This window comes from Ambystoma mexicanum, chromosome 12 (assembly GCF_040938575.1).
Source record: "Ambystoma mexicanum isolate Mex_15411 chromosome 12, UKY_AmexF1_1, whole genome shotgun sequence".
In the NCBI taxonomy this organism is placed as follows: Eukaryota; Metazoa; Chordata; class Amphibia; order Caudata; family Ambystomatidae; genus Ambystoma; species Ambystoma mexicanum.
This window is the reverse complement of record NC_090936.1, coordinates 455,987,596-456,009,157: the sequence shown is the minus strand read 5'-3', so window position 1 is coordinate 456,009,157 and position 21,562 is coordinate 455,987,596. Positions and strand designations below refer to the sequence as shown.

At 46.7% G+C, this 21,562-nt stretch overlaps 1 protein-coding gene across 3 annotated transcripts in view; it reads left to right on the top strand.

Moving 5' to 3' along the window:
• TUBA8 (tubulin alpha 8) overlaps positions 1–21,562 on the top strand; it is a 163,877-nt gene that overhangs the window by 109,418 nt on the left and 32,897 nt on the right. For all 3 annotated transcript variants that reach the window (XM_069628685.1, XM_069628686.1, XM_069628684.1), the window contains exon 3: positions 14,827–14,975. In XM_069628685.1, the coding sequence (XP_069484786.1) occupies positions 14,827–14,975 (149 nt within the window). The remainder of the gene's footprint in view (positions 1–14,826; positions 14,976–21,562) is intronic.

Sequence of the window (21,562 nt, the reverse complement as noted above, 5' to 3'; positions counted from 1 at the left end):
GGTAACCAATCTCAGATTGAAGTTGAACTACAAGATCGCCAATTCTCCATCGATATGATTTTATTTTTCTGCCAGCATTGAAAACAAGTAATCTTGTTTTGCTAACATTAGGAATAAGGTTTAAATTATAAGCATATTTTTCAAATGTAATGGAGTAGAGTCCATTATACGCAAATCATCTGCAAATGCTAGCCAATGCAATTTAATAGATTCAATTCTTACTGGATACGTCCCCAACTCTTTCCACACCTGTCCCAAATCACAAAGATAGAGATTAAAAAGAATCGCCGCCAAGTTGCAACCTTGTTTAAGGCCAATATAAGTTTTGATCGATTCGGTGATGGCACCTTCTCTTGAAAGCTTAACTTTATTAGCAGTATTAGAATGTAACCTTATTAGGCAATATATTAATTCTGGAGGAAAGCCCTGTACATATACATTTCTTATGTAGCGCTGCACACCCATAGGTCTCAGAGCACCGAAAAAGCAGAATACCTTATGATCCTTACATATGGCACGACTTGATCTTTACATCAATAACTAGGTAATTAGGCATTGATACCCATGCAAGGATGGTGGTGCTCCTGTAGGACTAGGCTTCGGAATACAAGGTTGGCACCTAGAAAGGGTGGTCAATGCCTATGCCCAAGCAGACAACACACGGCACAGGACAGGGTCCTCCCATGAGTAGATGAGCAGTCTTAGTGTCCTGGGGGGATTTCTGACTTCCGGGCGTAATAAGGAAAGGTCTGTGTCTCCAGATGGATCGGTAAGGGACTTTATGCTGTCTCAATTGGCAGAGAGTTTACACATCTATGGGGGTCTGCATCCTCTACCAAATCACAGACTCTTTTCTACAGGACTCTGATCCCAGTTTTTCAGTGCTTTTGGAAACAGCAGCATCTGTCATACCCTCACATATCTGATAGCCCACTTATTGGAGTGGCTCTGCATGGCTTTGAAATGCCCAGTCAACATTCCAGTTCACCCAGACCGCCTGTCCTAATCAATGTGCAGTCCTGCATCCTCAAAGGACATAAGGGTATGGATCCTCAAAAGAATACAACATGCGCACCTTGGTGTTTCAGAGAATTTCTTGAAAGAAATGCTGGAAAGGTCTCTACTTATAAAATGTATTGGTAATATTGGTGTGACTACTCCTTTGGCCAGAAAAGTTGTCACAGGATCTACTTTAAGGCTTTGTTATGTCTTTTTAAAGGCTTTGGTATGCCTTTACTTGTTGATGGAAGACGTCTTGAGTTCTAATTACGTCATTGTTTATTAATTTATGAACCATCTTTGCTTACAGGAAATATATTTTAGGGCTGCTGTAGTTCTTTTATCTAGAAATAGAGTTCACCGTGAAGGCTTGCAAAGCTTGCTTCTCTCTACTGATGGTCTGATACTTTTTTGAATTTTTAAACTGCGCATGGCAGCCATGTAGAAGCCTCTGTTTGAGCCCACTGACCATCGTGTGATCAAGTTGAGATATTTTGCCAGTGATCATTTCATCGTGGAGGATCAGTATGTCCACATGCCACTGACTGAAAAGCAATACATTGAGTCCCCATCATCTATATAACGCCTTTTACAACAGTGCACCTAAAACATTGTCCATGTTTGTTCAATGCAATCTATGTTTTTGACATGCACTTCAGAGCAGAATAATGGTAACACTATTTTCAGGAATAAGCTGCTGTGCTCCTCCCCTTAGAGCACAACTGTAACACTCTGGTACATGAGGGTACGTGAATATGTAGGTGGAGTCTGGAATGGAAACAAATGCCTGACATTTGAGGAGCTACAGGAGGTGAAGGTGAAGGGCCTAGAAAATTGCATGTACATTGAGTACAGAAAATTGGTGAGCACACGGGCTGGCCGGCATAGACCCAGCAAGCATTGTGACAACTGAACTCTGGGCCTCTATCAAGACCACTTTCTGACCTATCAAAATGTTCCTTGCTGGATTATTCATTACTGTCGGGAGAAGAGGAACTGGATGAAACATTGATTGGAGACTGATCGAATGATGATGGCCAAGATGTGACTGGGGGGAATGGAGGTCTTTGAGTGCAAACCTCAGGATGTAATCTTTGAACTGGGGTGTAAGGGCTTGTCAGACTAAAACTTTGAACTGTGCTTACTGGAATGAAAATGTTCAGAAAAGGACTCTAACCCACAAACACGTTGGGTGTGTGGGGATGCCATGGGTACATTAGTCCAAGTGTTCTGGAGGTTTGTGAAGGTTGGGACATTCTGGAGAAAGGCCCAGTAATGTATTAAAGAGGTCCTCATCTTATACAACCCAAATAACTGTGCAGTTCTGGTATTGGATAGCAGTGATAGGCTGAGAGATAGTCCACATGACAGTAGGGATTGGCCGATCATGTTTATGTTGTTCCTGTCGAAATTCCCTGCAGGCCCATCGTTTTAGGATTGGCTTGAGGCAGAATGGAACACCTGCCACAGAGAGAAGGTAGTTTAGAAATACGAAGAAGAGAACACGTTTAGATCAATCTGGTCAGTCGATGCTGATCCACCAGCGCTCCGGGGGACACTTGCATTCATGTTCATGTGTTCATCATTGTGGAGCTAAGTAATAGTTGGATTTAAAATGTGATACTTTCCACCTCTCATACAGTGTGTATTTCGAAGTGATATGTTATTTGATGCTTTTATGCAATAAATATTTTAATGAAAAAAACCTCCATCACTCCTTCAGCTTACTGGCCACATTGTCCCTCCTTTATGTTTATAAAAGGTAATGTGGTAAGACGAGGAAGTAGAGGTGATGTAGAGGACAGTGAGGAGGTGGCGCCCAAGGTGGTAGGGTAGGTGATGCATGAACATGGAGAGTAGTCGAACAACTGGAACTGTGCAGCGAGGGAACTTTGTTCATAGATAAGAGTGCAGGCAAATGAAAAGTGGGTGGGGGCGACATTGTAGATTTGCCCTCCTATTTAAAAAATGAAAAGGTTTACCTTATAAAAACAAGTAATTTAATTAAATGATAGTTTATTTCTCCTTATCATATTTCCAAACATCAGTATTTAAACTTTTGCTGTAGAACCAGCATCAGTGAGATGCACACATTCGAAGTAGAGCCTCCTCTGATTTTTACCCAACAGGGTAAGATTGGCTTAAATGCCCCTTTTTGTGTGTGATCATGTAATTTTTCAATTTTTATTAGCAAGTGACACTTGTTTTATTTACCGTGCCATAGTCTTCGAACGTACAAAATATATCGCACAAGCTGGATGTTAGAAGAAGAAGAAACGTGGTTAGGAAAGCAAAGCAACACAAAGAGGAAAGAATGGCATAATTTATGGGTATGCTAGCGAGCGGATGTATAGGGATGAATAAAAAGGTTATTCAGAAAAAGGGAAATAATTGGATAAATTAATTGCTGCTTCATTTTTTGAATATTCACAAAGAAAGGAAGGAACAAGTTACTTACCTGTAACTGTTGTTCTCCAGCATGGGTCTGGCATGGATTCACATGCTCATGAATATTCCCCGTCGTCAGGCTGGGAATCCTTGGTAAAGAAAAAATCAGTTTCAGTTTCGTTTCTGAACCGTCTTTCTTAGTAGTAACCAATCACTGGTCTCTGGGTCATACTGCCCCCAGCCAATGACTGCCCTCTCTCTAAGTCCCTCTCCTGGCAGCCATCCTCAGATTTGGTAGCATGTTAAGTGGCAGTAGGACCAAGTGAAGAGCCGCAGAGTGGTAGGAGGGAGGGTTTGCATGTGTATCCATTCCAGACCCATGCTGGAGAACAAAAGTTACAGGTAAGTAACTTGTTCCTTCTCCAGCATGGGGTCTGGCATGGATTCACATGCTCATGAATACAAGAATATATAGCAGCACACACATGCACAACCACGGGGGGTGGCAAGGCTCAACATTAAGCATTTCATCAACTCAACATTAAGCATCTCTTACCTCCTCACCAGGCCCCCCTTCAGGCGAACAGGTTGTGCAGCACTGCCTGGCCGACTCTGGACTCCTCCCTGGAATCCCGGTTGACGCAGTAGAATCTTGTGAAGGTGTGCGTCGACCTCTGTGTAGCCACCCCGCACCAGATAGGAACACTGTGGTAGCAGCGATTGCTCTGGTCGAATGGGCTCTCGGACGGCCGGGCAACTGTCGGTTTGCCAACCGGTGACAGTACATGATGCAGCCGGAGAGCCATCTGGAAATGGAAGCCTTCGAGAGGGCCTTCCCTTGGTACACAGGTCTAAAGTCACAAACAGCTGTGATGTCTTCTGAAAACTCTTTGTGCGGTCCACTTAGAACTTCAGCGCTCTAGCTACATCCAGCGAGTGCAAAGTCCTCTCGGCCGGCGACGAAAACAGGCAACACCAAGGGCTCGTTGAGATGGAAGTCCGACGGCACCTTGGGCATGAAGGAGGGGACGTCCTCAGCACCACCCTCATCTCGTGGAAAGTCACGTACAGAGGCTTGCAGGAGAGGGCCTGGATCTCTCCCACTCGTTGTGCGGAGGTGATGTCCACAAGAAACGCTGTCTTCCACGATAAGCATTTCAACGGAGCAGAATGCAGAGGCTCGAATGGAGGCCCCATGAGCCTGGTCTGGATCACGTTGAGCTCCCACGCCGGGGCCGGAGCCTTCACCGGCGGGAACAATCAGAACAGTCCCTTCATGAACTCCTTCACCAGGCGATGGGACCACAGAGATGAGCGCCCAGGAGTTCTGGTGTAGCGGGAGATAGCTGCCAGATGGATCTTGATGGAGGCATGGGCCATACCCGCCTTGGCCAGCGATAGCAAGTATGGCAGCACTTGAGGGGCAGTAATCCGCAGAGGGTTAGTCTTCTGTGCCCAGCACCAGACAGAAAACCTCTTCCATTTGTGTCCATAGCACTTGAGAGTTGAGGACGCCTTGGCCTTTGCAAGTACCTCCTTGCAGTCCGCTGGGATATCGTACTCTCCAAACTCTAGTGCTGCAGGAGCCAGGCCTGCAAGTTCAGCGACCCCAGGTCGTGGTGGAGGATGGCGCCTCCTTCTCTGGCGAGAAGATCTGCGTCCGTCGGCAGTTTCACTGGGGGGATGCTGACATGTCCAGGATGTCCGGGAACCAGATCTGTCTCGGCCACGCCAGTGCAACGAGGATCATCCTGCACCGGGACCGCCTGAGTTGGTTGATGAGTTGTAGCAGCAACGGCGGGAACGCATACAGGAACAGGCCGTCCCAAGGGAATGAGAAGGCATCGCCCATGCTCCCCAGCTGGGGAAACCTGCTGGCGAACCTCCGGCACTTGGTGTTCATCGCCGTCGCGAATAGGTCGATCTGGGGATTGCCCCATCGTTGGAAGAGTAGATCCACTTGATCCTGACACAGTTCCCACTCGTGGCACGAGCACAGCTCCCTGCTGAGTGAGACGGCGATGGTGTTCTTTATTCCTGCCAGATGGAAATGTACCAGAAACATCCCTTGAGCGACGGCCCAGTGCCACAGATCCTGGGCTTCCTTGGATAGGGCTGGGGATCTGGTGCCTCCCTGCTTTCGGATGTAGAACATTGTGGTGGTGTTGTCGGTGAAAATCTTCACCACCTTGCCCTTGCGGGACGGGAGGAACAACCTGAGGGCCCAGAACACGGCTCGGAGCTCCAGGACATTGATGTGTAGTGACCTTTCCTCCGGGAGCCAAAGGCCTCTTGCGTGGAGATCTCCGGTGTGCGCTCCCCATCCATCCAGGGAGGCATCCGTCGTCCCCGTCTCCTGATGCGCCGGGGTCTGGAAGTCCATACAAGCCGCCAGATGTGCACAGTTGCCCCACCACCAGATCGCTTGGCAGAAGGTCTCGTTGAGCTAGATCTTGTCTTCGAAGTTGCCCGCTGCCTACATCCAATGGGCGTCGAGGAATTCTTGCAGTGGGCGCTTCCGCAGCCTGCACAGGTGCATGAGATAGATGCACGAGGACATCATGCCAAGCAGGGATTTGATGGACCTCACCCTGGCCACGTCCATGGTCGACAGCTGTTGCACCTTGCCCAGGATGGCCTTCGTCCTTTCCTCCGACAGAGAAGCCAATCGCGCCACTGTGTCGAGCCTGGCTCCCAGGAACAGGGCGACTTGCAACGGCACCAAGTGGGATTTCGCAAAGTTGATCGAGAATCCCAGATCCGTAAGTAGTTGGACATTCTTTGCTGTGTTCACGACGGTGAGTTCTCTTGTCTTTGCTCAGATGAGCCAGTCATCCAGGTAGGGGTAGACGTGGATCCCCTGCAGGCGCAGCCGCACCGCCACTGGTGCTAGGCACTTGATGAATACCCTGGGCGCCGACTTCAATCCGAAGGGAAGGGCCTTGAACTGATAGTGCCGCCCTTGCACTACGAATCTCAGGAACTTTCGATGTCCTTTTGGAATGGGGATGTGAAAGTAGGCATCCTCCAAGTCCAGCGACGATAGGAAGTCGCCGTCCTCCAGCTTTCCCACCGCGTGCTGGAGGGTGACCATCCGGAACTTCTGGGACTTGATGCCGCCAGTCTTCTTTCTTACGAGGAAGTATCGTGAGTACACTTCGGAGCGCCGGAGCCTCTTGGGGACGAGCTCGATGGCTCCTTTCTTCAGCATCCAGCACCCAACGGTCGGTGGAGATGGACTCCCACACGCTGACGAACTTCGCCAACCGGCCTCCCACCGGGGTGCTCAGGTGGGGGCCCGACGCTGCGGCCGGTTCATTCCTGCTTGGCAGTGGCCTTGCCGCCTTGGCCTCCTTGGCAACGACGACGAGATCCTCCTGACTTGCTGCGTCCTCTGTAGGCCTCCTGTGACGAGGAGCGGGCCGCCTGGCGCTACGTCGAGGAGCCGCCGCCGAATCCTTTGGAGGCACCTTGCTTGCCTCCGGAGTTCCGAAAAGGCGGCTATCGTTGCTGTAAAACTCCCAAGGCCTGAGCCGTCTCCGTGTCGGCCTTAATGGCCTGCAGTGACTCATCCACTGTCTTGCCAAAGAGGTTGTTCCCGTCGAAGGGCATATCCAAAACTCTGGTTTGCACGTCCTGGTGGAAATCGGTCGCCTTGAGCCACCCACACCGTCGAAGACAAACACTGTTGCCCAACTGGCGGAAACCAGTGTCAGCAATGTCCGTGGCCACCGTTATGGCGTGGTCCAACGCCACCTCACCTTCCTGCAGGATCTCCAGGGCCTCCGCCCTCTTGTCGTCTGGAAGTCCAGCAGAGGAGCGATCTTAAACCAAAGCTCCCTGTCGTATTGGGCCACAATCGCAAGGGCGATGGCCGCTTTAATTGTCGTCGCCGCCGACGAGATGACCCGTCGTCCCATGGCATCCAGTTTCTTACCCTCGCCGTCTGGCGGGGAGGTTGAAGTTGAAGCCGTCGCCCCTGCCGCTTTCTTCTTGGCTGCCGCCGAGACCACCGATCCGGGACCCGGTACTTCTTCTCGTACCGGTCTCTCTTGGCAGGAGTCGTGGACAGGTTCTTCAGGAGCGACAGTCCCTCGTCCCAGATGTCGTCAAGTAACAGGACCAAAAGGACCGTCTTCCTCTTGGCCTCACGCCGTAGATAGAGGAAGCCTTCCTTCTTCTGTTCTTCGGGCAGAGCTGGAAGAGCTCGGAGGCCCCGGCGATAATGGCATGGAAGGAGCCAATTTCGTCGGGCGGGGAGGCCCGAGGAGGTGGTGATGCAAGGCCCATCCCGTTGTCACCACCGTCGTCATCCGTCCCCGTCGTGGCCATCTCTGTTCCCGTGTCATCCCTAGGATCAGGCGAAGGAGATAAAGGCTGTGAGGGCCGCGAAGGCTGGAAGGGCGGAGGGATGAACTCTCCTCCGCTTGCTTGGAGGGCTTCCCGACGGGCCAGGCTCTGCTGGATCGTCCGTTGGGGGTAAGGGCAACCTCGTCCTTATCTCCGTACATAAGGCCTGGATCGCCATCAAGATGGCTCCCGAGTTGTCCTGTGGCTCGGGTACTGGCTGCGATGGGCGCGACGGTTGGGGAGCGGAATCCTCCGCCTCCACGGGAACCTCGTCGGCACCACAGTCGCTCTCTTTGTCCTCCTTGTCAGGATCCCTCCCGGGGGACCAGACCTCCTCGAATTTTTTGTTTAAGATCTTCATGACTCCAGCCAACTCCTCTTCAGAGGCTGAATCCGTGTCCGTGATGGCCACCAGCCCCCCCCACTCTTTTTCCACTGGGGTTCTTATGGGGGTCTTATCGATGGGCTGAAAAGAGGATTCCCTCCGCGGCGGCAGGGAAACTCTGGGCCCTGAGGTCGCCTCCACTGGGGTAGCCTCGACAGGCTTCGCCATGGCCGCCACAATGCCCTCGATAGAGGCTTTAGCCGGGTGAATCAAGGCCTTTACGACTTTAGGCACGCTTGAGGCCTTCACCTTGGGGGGAGGATCACCGCCTCGCTCCCCCTCGGCTGTCTCCGTCGGGATCGACCGGGCCTCTCCAGAAGCTTACCCGGGTTCTCCGATTTCCTCTCACCCGAGGCAGAGCGTTGGCTCGTGGTTGATGGGTCAGTGAAAGTGCGCCCTGCCTGGCAGCCGAGGAGCCCGACCGTTCAGCACTCCCGGTGCCCGCAGACTCCAGCCATTTGGTGAGGCGAATACGCCGATCCTTCATGGTCCGTTCCGACATGTTCTTACAAAACGCACAGTCCTTCTCCACGTGCGTTTTGTCTTCGTGAAGGCAGTAGAGGCATCTAGAATGCTCGTCCTCCTCGAAGACATTCTGCAATCTGCATCCAGGGCAGTTCCTGAACAGCTTGGATTCGGGCGTCAAGCTTTCTTTGTCCTGGGCCATGTCCACGGGGTAGGCCTCAAGGTCTTCTGGAATCCTCCAAGAAGCGTAACTCGACGAAAACTTCGCCCTTGAGGGGTGTAGAAAAACGGGTCCTCGTTGATCGGAAGTAGAAACGGTGGAGCTTGAGGCTCGATTGACTGTAAAAATGAGATGAAACTCTTTGAAAAATCGCAAAATGCAGTAAAAGCTTGAGAGCTATAGCACGAGGACTCCCAACACTTGAACGTGTGGTAAAAATCTGAGGATGGCTGCCAGGGGAGGGGCTTAGGGAGAGGGCAGTCATTGGCTGGGGGCAATATGACCCAGAGACCAGTGATTAGTTACTACTAAGAAAGACAGTTCAGAAACGAAACTGAAACTGATTTTTTCTTTACAGAGGATTCCCAGACTGACGACAGGGAATATTCATGAGCATGTGAATCCATGCCAGACCCCATGCTGGAGAATTATCGGCATCCTTGGATGAACTTCAGAAGTATGAATGGAAGGTAGGTTAATGCTGGTCACAAACACAAGAATTTGAAAAACCTAAAAAGAACTGGTAAGGTAATGGAGATAAGAGGAGGGGTCAACACCAAGTACTCCTGTCCATCATCACCATCATCACCAGACTGTGTGGGCCTATTGTGTTTTATCTGCCATGAAGCCTTTAGACAAAACTGTATTGGGAATTCCTTGTCTAAGAAATGTGTATCCAGATGGTCCGTGTTCCATGTTCCTTTGTAGTTGATCTGTAAATTTGCCCCTGAATATATCTGCCAAAATCACAAGGCACTTCAAGTGCAGATTCTGGAAGTAAGTAGTAAGACTAGGCCATGTTCCGCACAGCTTAACTCCAAAGTGCTTTTTTTTTTGTACCATGGTGTGAAGTGTCGCTTCTATGTGAAACTTTGATTCAAGGAGCTACAGATGAAGTGCGATGAGAGGATGGATACATTGCACTTACCTGTTAGGTTTTATTCCTGGTATGTGATGCCTATGCAGTGTACAATCTTGCTTCTTCAGCTATATTATGTGGTTTTAAATTGACAGCAATCTTGCAATTGCTTGTGCATAGCTCTGAAGCATTTCACCATTGGTAATTCCTGAGTTTGCTGCGGGGCACAACTGGTGATGTTAGCACAATTGGATAATCTGGGTCATCAACTTGGAATTGTTGTTGCCATGGCAAGCTTCTGACATCTTGGAACCATTCAGGGGACTTTTCAAGAAGGCTGCGGCCTGTAGAGACAGGTCTAAGGGATAAAAAAACTACAGCTAAGTGTAGTTTTGCAGTCCTCCCTAACCGTACGTACACAGAAAAAGTTGGGCATTATGGTAAAGAGTGCTATCTTTTGAAGGAAACTGAACCAAACCCCAGAAAAAGAAACAATAACTATCTTGAATCAAGAGCAGATTGCTATCAGAACATGCCTTTTGAAACAGAGCAAGGAAACGGTTTAAGACTACACAGGAATTTATGATTTATTTAAGCTGGCGATAATGTCTTTCTCAAAATGGTAAGGATTGTGGGGGCCCATTTTGTGGAAGAAGTAACTAGCACTAGGCACTGCTGAAGCAGGTGTGATGGTAGTTCTTAAAAGGTTGCATTATACCAATATAGTTAATGATATTTCATGCTTAAAAGTTGAGCCCCTGTTTGAAATTAATACAAGCAATGTTTAGCGTTCCTAGCTTACAGATTATAGAGTTTCGAGTGAATGATACTAACGACTCAAGCTTGGTAAGCATGGCCTATTTCATCACAAATATCTCCCTACATACTAGAATCACATACTGCAGACCCCTCTTCCAGCGAGCAATTCTATATGGCCAGGGTGCAGGTGCCATGCAAGGATACACTGGACATCTAATATAAGGAGGTCAATAGTCCTTTATAAATTATTATCCTTCAAGGAAAGGGGTGGACTAATGCCTACCTGAGCTAGGGCTTTCTCTATACCTAAGAAGGTGTGACTGAGGTAAAAGTGTCAGGAATGGATTACCGAAAAGTGTCTTTTGGAGTGTTCACCACCTTTTAGGTCAAAGGTTTTAAATCATAAACGAAATCTATTCTTAAAAAGTCCTTTTCCCCTCTGGGACACACTAGCCTGAAAGCAATGTTCCAAATGGCCAACAAAAAAGTCCCAAAACCTAATCTTAATGAGTCTTTCAGCTTCCCGGACCCCTAAGCTAATGACACAAATGCCCCAAGATATGGCCAACCACAGTCTTAATCATAGTCTCAAACATCTGTCCCTAAGATAATGAAAAACAAAGAAATATGTGTTAATGGGAGGGATCCGTCAGGAGCTACTCATTCTGGACTTTATTTCAGCCTCTCTGTTTTGCCATGCTTCTTAGGACTTCTCACAGGTGTATTACAATTTCCTCTTCAAGCTTGTCCAGGATTAATTATCATTATTGGAAGATCTCCCCTCACCTTCCAGTTTTCCTGCTTCTTGGACGATTTAGTCTCTCTTAAACCATAAGAGTCTCAGCATATTCCCAAAAGGTCCCTCCTGGATCTTGGCTTCCTTCAGATTCACAACAGGTGTCTCCTGGACCCTAGCTCTCTTCAGAATCACACCTTGGCTTTCTTCAGGCTCAAACCACATCTCTATCCATAGACCTTGGATTTTCAATATTCCCAATAGGTCTTTCTACTAGACCTTTAATGGGTGCTACACCCTGCCCCCACACAGCAGCTGTTATTCTTTTGCCCTCCTACCACATTCCTCAGGCCTCTACTTTCCTTCCCAAGGGGTCGTTGGTGTAACGCTTCAGGCTCTGGCTGTCCAGTTTGCCCAAGGATTTGAGTGGTATTCGCGTATCCATCTGGTCAGCCTTTCTTATCAGGCATTCCAGGGATTAGTAGCACTCCCTTTTCCTTCAGGCCTCTCCAGGTTTGCACTGCCTTCCTCCATGCAGACTCATTTCACTAGGCCTCTCTCCTGCAATCTCTTCTTGCATCAGGGAAGTTTCAGCCAGTTTCGTCTGCTTCCTCAGGCTCTATACATTGAATGAACATTCTCTGACCTTTTATAATGAAGTGGCTACGGAGTACTTTCTGTAGTTTCCTATGTTTGACTCTCACCCCTGTGCACGTATATTCTCTGAGGTGATTGGTTATTCACCTTATGTGTCTTAATTCCCTTCCTTCAATAACTATTAGTTGGATTTTGTCATTGGTTTATTATTTGATAGTTCTGATTAGCATTCCTTAGGAACAACAAGGTTTCAAAAGGGTCAGTGACACGAGGCACCATCTTGTATTTCTCTTACACTTTGTCAGCGGCTCCGCAGTCCCTTCTTCCAGGTTTAACATCTCATGCTGTATGGACGCTGGAATACATGCTTGGGAAGTTCCTCATTGCTTGTTTATGTTTGGCTAAGTCAATCTTTCAGTGTTCTGAACTCTGTGGGTTCAAGAAACGTCTTCAGTGGAATATCATAGTTTCTGTATTCCGGTCCATGGGCCAGTCTGGATGGTCTGCTCCCTTGTGTTGTATTCTGGGAATGGAGTTCTCAGGTGTGAGACTGCACAGGACTGTTCTTGTGGCCAAGTTACAGTGTTTATGTGCTTTAGCCAGTTGGTGAAATCACTCCTCATCCACCTTCTGGTTGATATATTGGGTAGCGGCCAATGTGTTTTAACAGTTTACAGGGCCCCATCTACAATTCATATTTATATTTGTCTAAATCTGGACCACGCTTATTCTTTTGTGACATCAAGATTTATGTGATCTCAAAAATACCTTATAAAACAAAGTTGAGAGTATACTGGAAAGTGATAACACGAAACAGAGGGCCATCCTTTAAACTGTCCAAAATACCTGGTGTGAAGGCAATGGCAGTGCTGAGATGCTGAAGGTTTTCCCAGACTACTGAAGCACCAAGAAAGCAAGGGACTGCAGAGACTGACGACACTAGTCCAACATGGATGCCAATGCTGCAACAAGTTTCAGAACAGCACTCTGCATCACAAACAGTGGAGACACTGGTACTAGCTTGTAAACAAGATTTCAATAAAGAACATTTAGGATGGCTGCAAGGGAGCAAAAGAAGTAATTCCCTGAACGTCTCAGAAACGGAAAGGGTGAATAATCCCTGAATACACCACCAGTGAGAGAGGGAAGTGAGACCAAGAAAGTTAAAGTGGTTGTACTTGAGGCAAGAAAACACAATAGAAAACCAGACAAACAATGGAAATGTACCAAAGGAGAAACTTTTGGGATTGGTGTGGTTCAAACACTCTAGAGACTAAGCGAGTGATGCTGAGAAAGAATGGCAGAAGAGTTTACCTGTGGCAGTTGTGGTTCAATAACTTCAAATAACTAGTGCAGCAGCGTTGGTAAACTCAAGTAAAGAGTGGAGAATAGGCTTTTGGAAGTTGGCATTCAAATTCTCCAAAGAAGGAGCACAACAGCACTGACAAAGTCAAGTGAAATAGAGAAGACTTGCTTTATGGGATTTGTGGTCCAAACACTGCAAAGGTATGGGATAAGGTGCTTGCAAAGTCTATCTTATTGTGATTTATTGCTCCAAGTAACAAGATCACTTTTGCCTGCATGCCCCAGTCTGCAACCATTCAACCCGCACCCCCCTCACTTACCGTTACTGCGGCACACTTCTGTGTGAGCCGCCGACTGCCTTGTAACCCTGCAGCGTCAGTTCCTTCCACTTGTGTGGGGCGGTGCTGATGCTGCTGGGTCCTTTTTGTTTTTCCTTTCCTATCTGCTGCCTACCGTAATGGTAAGCAGGGGATACCCCACAACTCCCTACTCGCGTTACTGTGACCAAGGAGAGCGGCGGACACCCCCACATACCCCGCTACCGCTTGGGCGCAGTAATGGGAGTCGGAATACTGTGCTAACATAACAAATATATATATATATATATATTTTTTTTTTCTTTTTACACATATGGAGTATCTGAGGTTGACATGAATCGAATTAATCACACAACTCATTATAAACGAAAACATATTAATTGTATCAAAAGAGCTATGTATAATTAGGCTAATCCCTTACAAGACAAACTTTTATACATGTGGTTATATACATCAAAGCAAATATTCATACGTTATACAAAAAATACAAAAATACAGAACAATAGTGCAAACAAATCTGATTCTTATTGTGCCCAAACTTTACAATGTTGGTCCCTCAAACAACTTAGTAATCTATGCAGTTGTAAGACCCACACCTAAATGTGACAAGAACAAACACAAACAATGTTGTAATTTCGTGAGTAGTCTGCTAGAAGAGACCATATACCGTATGGTCTTAATTCTGAGCTCTGACAGAGTATAATGAGTTGTGTGATTCATTTGATTCATGTCAACCTCAGATACACCCTGTGTGTAAAAAAGAAATGACCGGCCCTAGTATTTGAGGTGGGGCATACCTACCTGGTTTGTTACATAACATAACAAATAATGGTATGAGGCATCAACATGCAAGTTGAGTCCAAGTTGTACTCCTGTATTAATACAAGTATTTCCGATTTCAGCCGAATAAATTTGGTTTCTTCACACAAATATGCATACAATAAATCTCTGTAAACTATGCATAAAATAGATGTTCTGACAAATTGGTATGAACGTCCGCATTAAGAACTACAGTTGGACGCCTCTGGAAGGAAACACCCATGGCAGTAAAAAAACACCTATTGACTAATCAGAGTGCACCTTGTTGCTCCTTGTTTCGGCAAAAGAGGTGTCCTCCGTGAGAGGTGGGAAATGAGGCCAAGAAGTAGGGGAAATTCAGGTATCGAGAAATATAAGACATTAAACATATCATACACAGAATGATGGTGTGCTAAAAGATCACTAAAATATTTGCACTTCTGTGGGTCAGCACTGGCGGCCTACATGCAGGAAGGAGGGCTAGACCACCATACTTGGCTAGTTCCAGAACATGCAAATGAGGTCCAGAGAGAATGTGTAAAAAGAGTCAGTGAGACTGCCATAGATCTTTAATTGTCTTTCACACACTCCTTGTTAATCCTTTGGCCAAAATAGGAAAACAATGTAATAATCTCTGTTTTTCTACAGATGAAGTACGGAATGGAAAATACCGCCACCTCTTTCACCCAGAGCAGCTCATCACCGGCAAAGAAGATGCTGCCAATAACTATGCCCGAGGACACTACACGATTGGCAAGGAGAGTATTGATCTAGTGCTGGACCGCATCCGGAAGCTGGTAAGTGTCACAGCTGCCAGCATTGACTAGGCATCACCAACACTGGGGCAGGGCATGTTATTGCAATGAAATAATAAAACTACAGCAGGCATACACTGTGAAAAGAGTGGGTCAGGGCATGTGCAGTGAAAAGAGCCCTCAAGGTGTACAAGGAAGAAGTGTATACATGTAGACACAGGCCTTGCATGAGGAAATCATTGCTGTAAGATGGGAACACTCAGGGGTGGCATATGTGCTTAGAGGAAGATAATCTGACAGTGCTGTGCCATTGTACTAAAAATGTTTTAAAAAAACATTGCTCCTTATTTGTTTCCATATATTGAACACTGTATTTTCTATTTACACGTACAAAACCAGGCCTTGTTAAAGCAAAGATGCATATCATCTGATACTTTGTTAGCCGTCCTTAAATTCCACTTCCACTGCTGTTGTGAGTTTTTATTTTACCGAACTTCTGAGTTGAACTAAGTCCATATTTGTGATTTAGCAGTTTTACTTGCGTTTAAATAGTTAGCTTGAACTCGCATGCTTGTTCTTGAGGTGGGCTTGAAATGGGCAGGCCAATAAACCGTTAACCTCCTTGGAGAGATTTGGCAGGCCACTGAAAGCCTAACTCACCTCCTATTTCTCTGCTGGATGTGTGCGGCTGTCAGATGCTCAAACAGAACGGATCTGCACTATGCAAGAATAGGTCACCTTATGCTTTACACTGCTTAGGTAATTTTTGTTTTATCTTTTATACATTTGATTCCCCCTTTGTGAAGTCTCTTATAGTTTTACTCCCCCCATTGTGAAAATCTTTGTGACACCCTTTGTGAAAACCTTTGACACACCTGTGTGGATGGGCCTTTAATCGCCTTAACCCAAAGCAGGCCCACCCCTTAGGAAGCGAGTGCACATTTGTACATAAAATAGTTTATTGTGCAATCGACCGTAAGGGGCTAGATGATTCTATAGAGTCAAACTAACCTGACGCTCCCTGAACCACACAAGTTGACACCATATATGTTTTTTTGCAACTGTTAAAACACTCCCATATGTTTTATTACAAACCACCCCCCAACACATGATTGGTCAAAGCCTGTACAAAAGAAATACAATCTTTCTCAAATTACCCCGTTCTCATTGGTCACAGTTATTTTAACTATCATCTTAAGCTCATATGTACAGCACACACCCTTTTTGGATTTGTCCGTGGTAGGTCATGACATCATCAAAGTTACATATTCAGATATAAACATAATTCATTACAAGTGCCAGCTGGCCTGAGACCTCCTAACCCCGGATTCAATGCACATGGTTTGCAAGAGTACTTCAACAATATGGGGAGGGGACGAATAAACAGGTTCCCTATGAATTGACAGTAACCATGCCACCCACCCCGGCTTGCTGACATCCTCGGAACACTCTGACCTAAACAACTATCAATTCAACAGGCATAGCCTGCGGTCACAACCTGAGAAAACAATTGAAACCCATGACGTATCGATCAACTCTGGCCTCAGGCGTCCCTTCAACCCGGGTTTATTGCTGGTCAAAAGCAAATGGCCAAATCCCCCTGGGCAATAAATAACAAGCACCAATGCACTTAAAAGAGTGCAACTTCTTTCTGTGATACCGCCAAGCTATACAAACCCTGGGACAGCCTGTTGGCAGACCATCTGCTTAATTTTGCGGTAACTCATTACCTTTCCTTCGGCCTCAAACCCTGTAAAACCAGATTTTCCCAAGTCACTCAGAATTCACCTTGCAAAGTCTCTCTGCAGAGTTTATCCAATTTATGAAATGAGCACACTGAATATAGATTTGGAAATTCCCCATGCATGTACATCAGTGCATGCATGTTTAATAACTACTGTGTCCCCTTCACAGTGGGTTCTTCATGACAAATCCCCTTCCTCGCATGCGCATTATGAAAGTCTTCGTTGCCCAGCTTCCAGGCGTTACTTGGCACACCATACCCAGATTGTATTTATATTTCATTGGTGATTTTGACATTTATCCTGCTGCACGCATGCAACTCTTAAATGTATCAACTTAAACCCAAAGTAACACTAAAAGTAACACATATCCCATTCTCATTAACTAAGCTGGATTCGTATAAAATTGCAATATCGCGCCAACTTCACCGCTCAACAAAAGAAAATATGGCACTCGTAACGTGAACCCCTTTTCCTCATTTGGACCTTTCCTGACCACCCTAACATTCCCCCACTGAATACCTGAACTAATAAACCAAATACTTGTTTGTTAAAACCATCTTCTTGGGGAAAAGCCCTACAATCATCTCACATTGGTCCCAATATGGGCATACTCCTCTGCTGAACAACCCCAACTCGTTCCCCCTACACACAATCATCCCAACTTGGTGGAGGACACAAGACAGCTTTAGTCTGAGTACTGTAAGGGAGGCATGGTATCATACGTATGACAATGACACAAACATTTATTGTGTACAAAAGGTATTAGTGCACACCAACAAGTAATAAAGAAAATGTGCATTGATGTAAAAAAAAGTTTATAGAAACTTTGGTGCAGAGAAGGTAAACCAACCTTGACACGAGGTTGGAAGAAAATAGCAAAGCAGATGGTGTTGGTAATGACGGGCACTCCCGTCCCCTGCACACCTTTTTGCTGAGAAAATCAGCCGAAAGTAATTCAAATACATGTAAAGTACATTTAGATAAACATGTATTGCGTGCTGACATTCTTGGAAATGCTGTAGAAAATGATAATGAGAAAGTTGGATTTTTCAAATCTTCCTTTATATTCAAATTTAGGCTGCACGATGCGTTTTGGAAATCACTCCCTTCATCAGGTGCAAATCAGATATCTACAATACAATAAGAGGGAATGATAATACTGTACATGCTTTAGAAAATTAAATTGCACATGCAAATATATTATCAATAATATAATTAATTCGACTCAGATGATGTGCATTTCTCTAAGAAGGATCAATTTGGTTAATTAATGATGGTAGAATCTCAATAATATGTCTGTCCGAATCTATGTCCATTAAATCTCAGAAAATGGACATGCAAAAGAGTAAAGTGCATTAAACCGAATCAACCATTTGAGGGCGTATCTGCTGCATGTATAATCGTAGTGTCCATAGCCCAATTTACTTTATGTAGTACATCAGAGTAAGATCATCATATGTGACGTGCCAGAGGAGACATGCGATCCGAATAGTAAAAAATCTGAGGTGTATCTCACGAGTATATGAGCATCAGCTCTCTGAGCCGCTGAAAAGTCATGTTCTGCTCGAACATAAAGAGAGCCCCAATGGCATCTTATGAGTACTATTGTAAATTAGATATATCCTGGCTTTAGTGTCTGCATATAACGCATCAAAGAAAGAAAGAATGTAAAAGTAATTAGAAAAGTACCTCAAAGTTACTGAAGACAAATCGTCCAAAAACGGGGAATCAATGGGACTACAAGTCGAGCCTATAAAGAGAAAGTCATTTGCTGTGTAGTCCCAGAGTAGTGACAATAAGGCTGTAAAGATATATTAATATTTGTAACTATAAGGAGTGAAAAATAGCTATCGATGCACACATATGTGTGTAGTCTAAAACTAACTTGAACAAGTTCACTGTAGGACGCCGGAAAAGCCGTAGCCAGAGACGCGAACAGAACTAAAGTTGTGAAGGGTCACCATGGAGACAAGCAAGTAGAAAAGAGGTAGGACTGTTGGGAAGTCTCATAATGGTTATGAAGGTAGAAAGAGGACTACCGACCTAAAATCATGGGGATAATTGTGCGCTGTGCAAAGTAGTGCAAAGCAGGAGAAGTCAGATAATGAAGTATATATATTATAGAGCCATTGCACAAACACCAAATTAGTGATGAAACAAAGTAAAAATGACTGGCACAGAGACTGTTATTCTGATACTAAAACTCACAAACCTTGTGAATAACGTAGATAGGGACTAAGAATTATTATTGAGATCATATCTTCATAATCTATTGGTGTAACTATGCCGATTTATTATAATTGATACTGGGAGATAAATCAAAGTGAATATTACGGAATGTGTGGAAATCGATTCTAAAGAATAGTCATAAAGTGCTACATATACAATTAAACATAAAAGGTCATTCTCAAACATAATCAAGACAGTGTATTTCCAAAAAGTATCATTTCATGCATATCAGGAAAAGAAAGTTACAAAAAAGTCCACATATTAAGCGAAACATTAGGAGCCCTGCTGTAATGCCCAGATACAAATGTGGTCAATTAAGATCATATAGCTGCAAATGATTCAATAAAATGGCATTCAACGCATGAAGACATGAGGATAAAAACCATAGTTGAAAACCAAATAAATATGTCTGTTGGAGAGAATGTCCACTCAGATAAATTAACATCATATAAAACAGTGTAAATAAAACTCCTCATTCATTCCTTTAGGATGCACTGTATCCAACAGGTGGTTCCAATGCAGTTCTCCCTGCATGAGTTTCTATATTTTATTGCCACCTCTGTATTATGTTTTAACTATTTCCAGGATCATAAATCTAATCTGGACCAGATTTTGCCTAGTCTCCTTAAAATGTCTTGCTACCAGTGACTTTGGGCCTCATTCCGAGGTTTGCGGTAAGTATGGGTTTTTACCGGCATGGCGGAAAGACCGAGTCCGGTCTGGTACGACGCCGCAATTTACAGGCCATTCGACTTCGCGGGCACGAGCTTTCCGCCATGCCGGTAAATCCCCTAGCGGCATACCGCTAAAGGGCCCGTAAAACCCCTTAGCGGCATGAAGCGAGACGGTCATTACAACACCGCCACCGAAGCTCCGCTGTCCGTTATTAGCGGTGACCGTAATTTACGGTATCCGTAAATTACGGTCACCGCTAATTAACGGATACGGAAATTACGTCATCGCACAGGAACGGGAAGGAGCGCGGCGGCCATCTTTAAAAACACAATCCACTGCCATCCTCTTAATACAGTACCCGGAGGTATATTCCGACCCTCAAAAAAGCCATCAGTGACCAGTATCATGCCGAAAGCACTGAAGAAAGGTGCCGCCCGCATCAGGAAGGAGCGTTTCACGCAGGACGAGCTCCAGGTCCTGGTGGACACTCTGCACACAAATGCTGAGACAGTATTCATCAGCGACATGCGTAGGCCGACCATTGCCAGGAAGAAGGAGATCTGGGACTTGGTGGCACAGAGGGTGAGCGCCGTAGGGAACACCCCCCGTACGACGAGGGACTGCAGGAAACGGTGGGATGACCTCCGTCTCAGGGTGCGGGCCATCCTATCGGCCAACCGAACACAGGCCCTGGAGACAGGAGGAGGCCCAGCTTCTCCAATCAAGATGATGCCCTGGGAGCAAACGTGTGCGGACATGATGGGCACTGAAGCCATAGAGGGGGTCGGCGAGATGGAGTGCGGTGCCCCGTCATCCGCAGATGGAGGTGAGTGTCATGAGTGAAGATAGTAAATGCATTCCCAATGTAAGGCACTGCCAAGGGCTGGGCAAGCAGTCACATCACGTATGGGAACTCCCCCCCATCAAATCATGCCGTCACAAGTAAGACCCAGGCTGATGCCAGGTGCAAGGCTCCAACCCATATTGGCCAGAGCACACAAAGAGGCAGTCAATGTGAGTCAGCACAGTACTCCACCAACATGAGTGACCCAGACACGTGCATGCATTTACCGTCCAAGCCCAGATCACTGTCCCACTCCCAACCCAAATGTCAGCAAAACGCTGCAATCCCATTGTCATACCATAGGCTTGAAGAAATGCTGACCTCCAAATCATAGCTCATGCCATCTCTCTCTTCCCCCCCACAGGCAGCGGCCATGAAAGTAAGGACCAGGAAGCCACACAGCCCTGTACCTCCAGGGGCACAGCCAGGGGACAGCGTAAAACTGCAGGAAGGAAGAAGGCACAGGCAACACCACCTGCACCAGCAACCCCCATGGAGGCTGCACAACCCACACCCACACCCCTACCCATGCCTGCACTGCCGAAGGAGACATGCCCCACGGTGCACTCAGAGGAGTCCAGTGTGGCAGGGGAGAATGCTGCCATGTGCCTCCCCGAGGAGCCAGATAGCCCGACATCAGTTCCCGTATCCGACGTGGAGGAGCCCCATGACATCGTGCACAGCCCAGACACCCCATCCTACAGTCAAGTTGCACACAGCGACTCCGGGGAGAGTGACACCCCAGGCCTCACAGGCCAAGGAGCACCACCTGCCAGTCCTGGATCCACCTCCCCTGCAGAAAGCCCCGAAAGGGCTGCAGGCTCAACACCACGGCTGCCTAGCACATCTGCCACACCGGCCATGGATGGATTGCACTCCCAGCGCCTCACGGGCCTGATTGAGGACTTCATCCGGGGCAACCGTGAATCCAGGTCGGAGTGGTACAATGACCTGCAGGCCCTGGGCGAAGTCATCACTGCCAACACAAACCGGCTCTGTGAGGTGCTGGGCCGGATCGCTGATGCCCTGGAGGCAGCACCCCCCAGACCACAGCCCCAGTGGGAGTGCCCACCCTCACAGTGCTCCTCCACGCAGACCAGCCCTGTCCGTCGGTCAATGCGCACACTCCGCCGGCA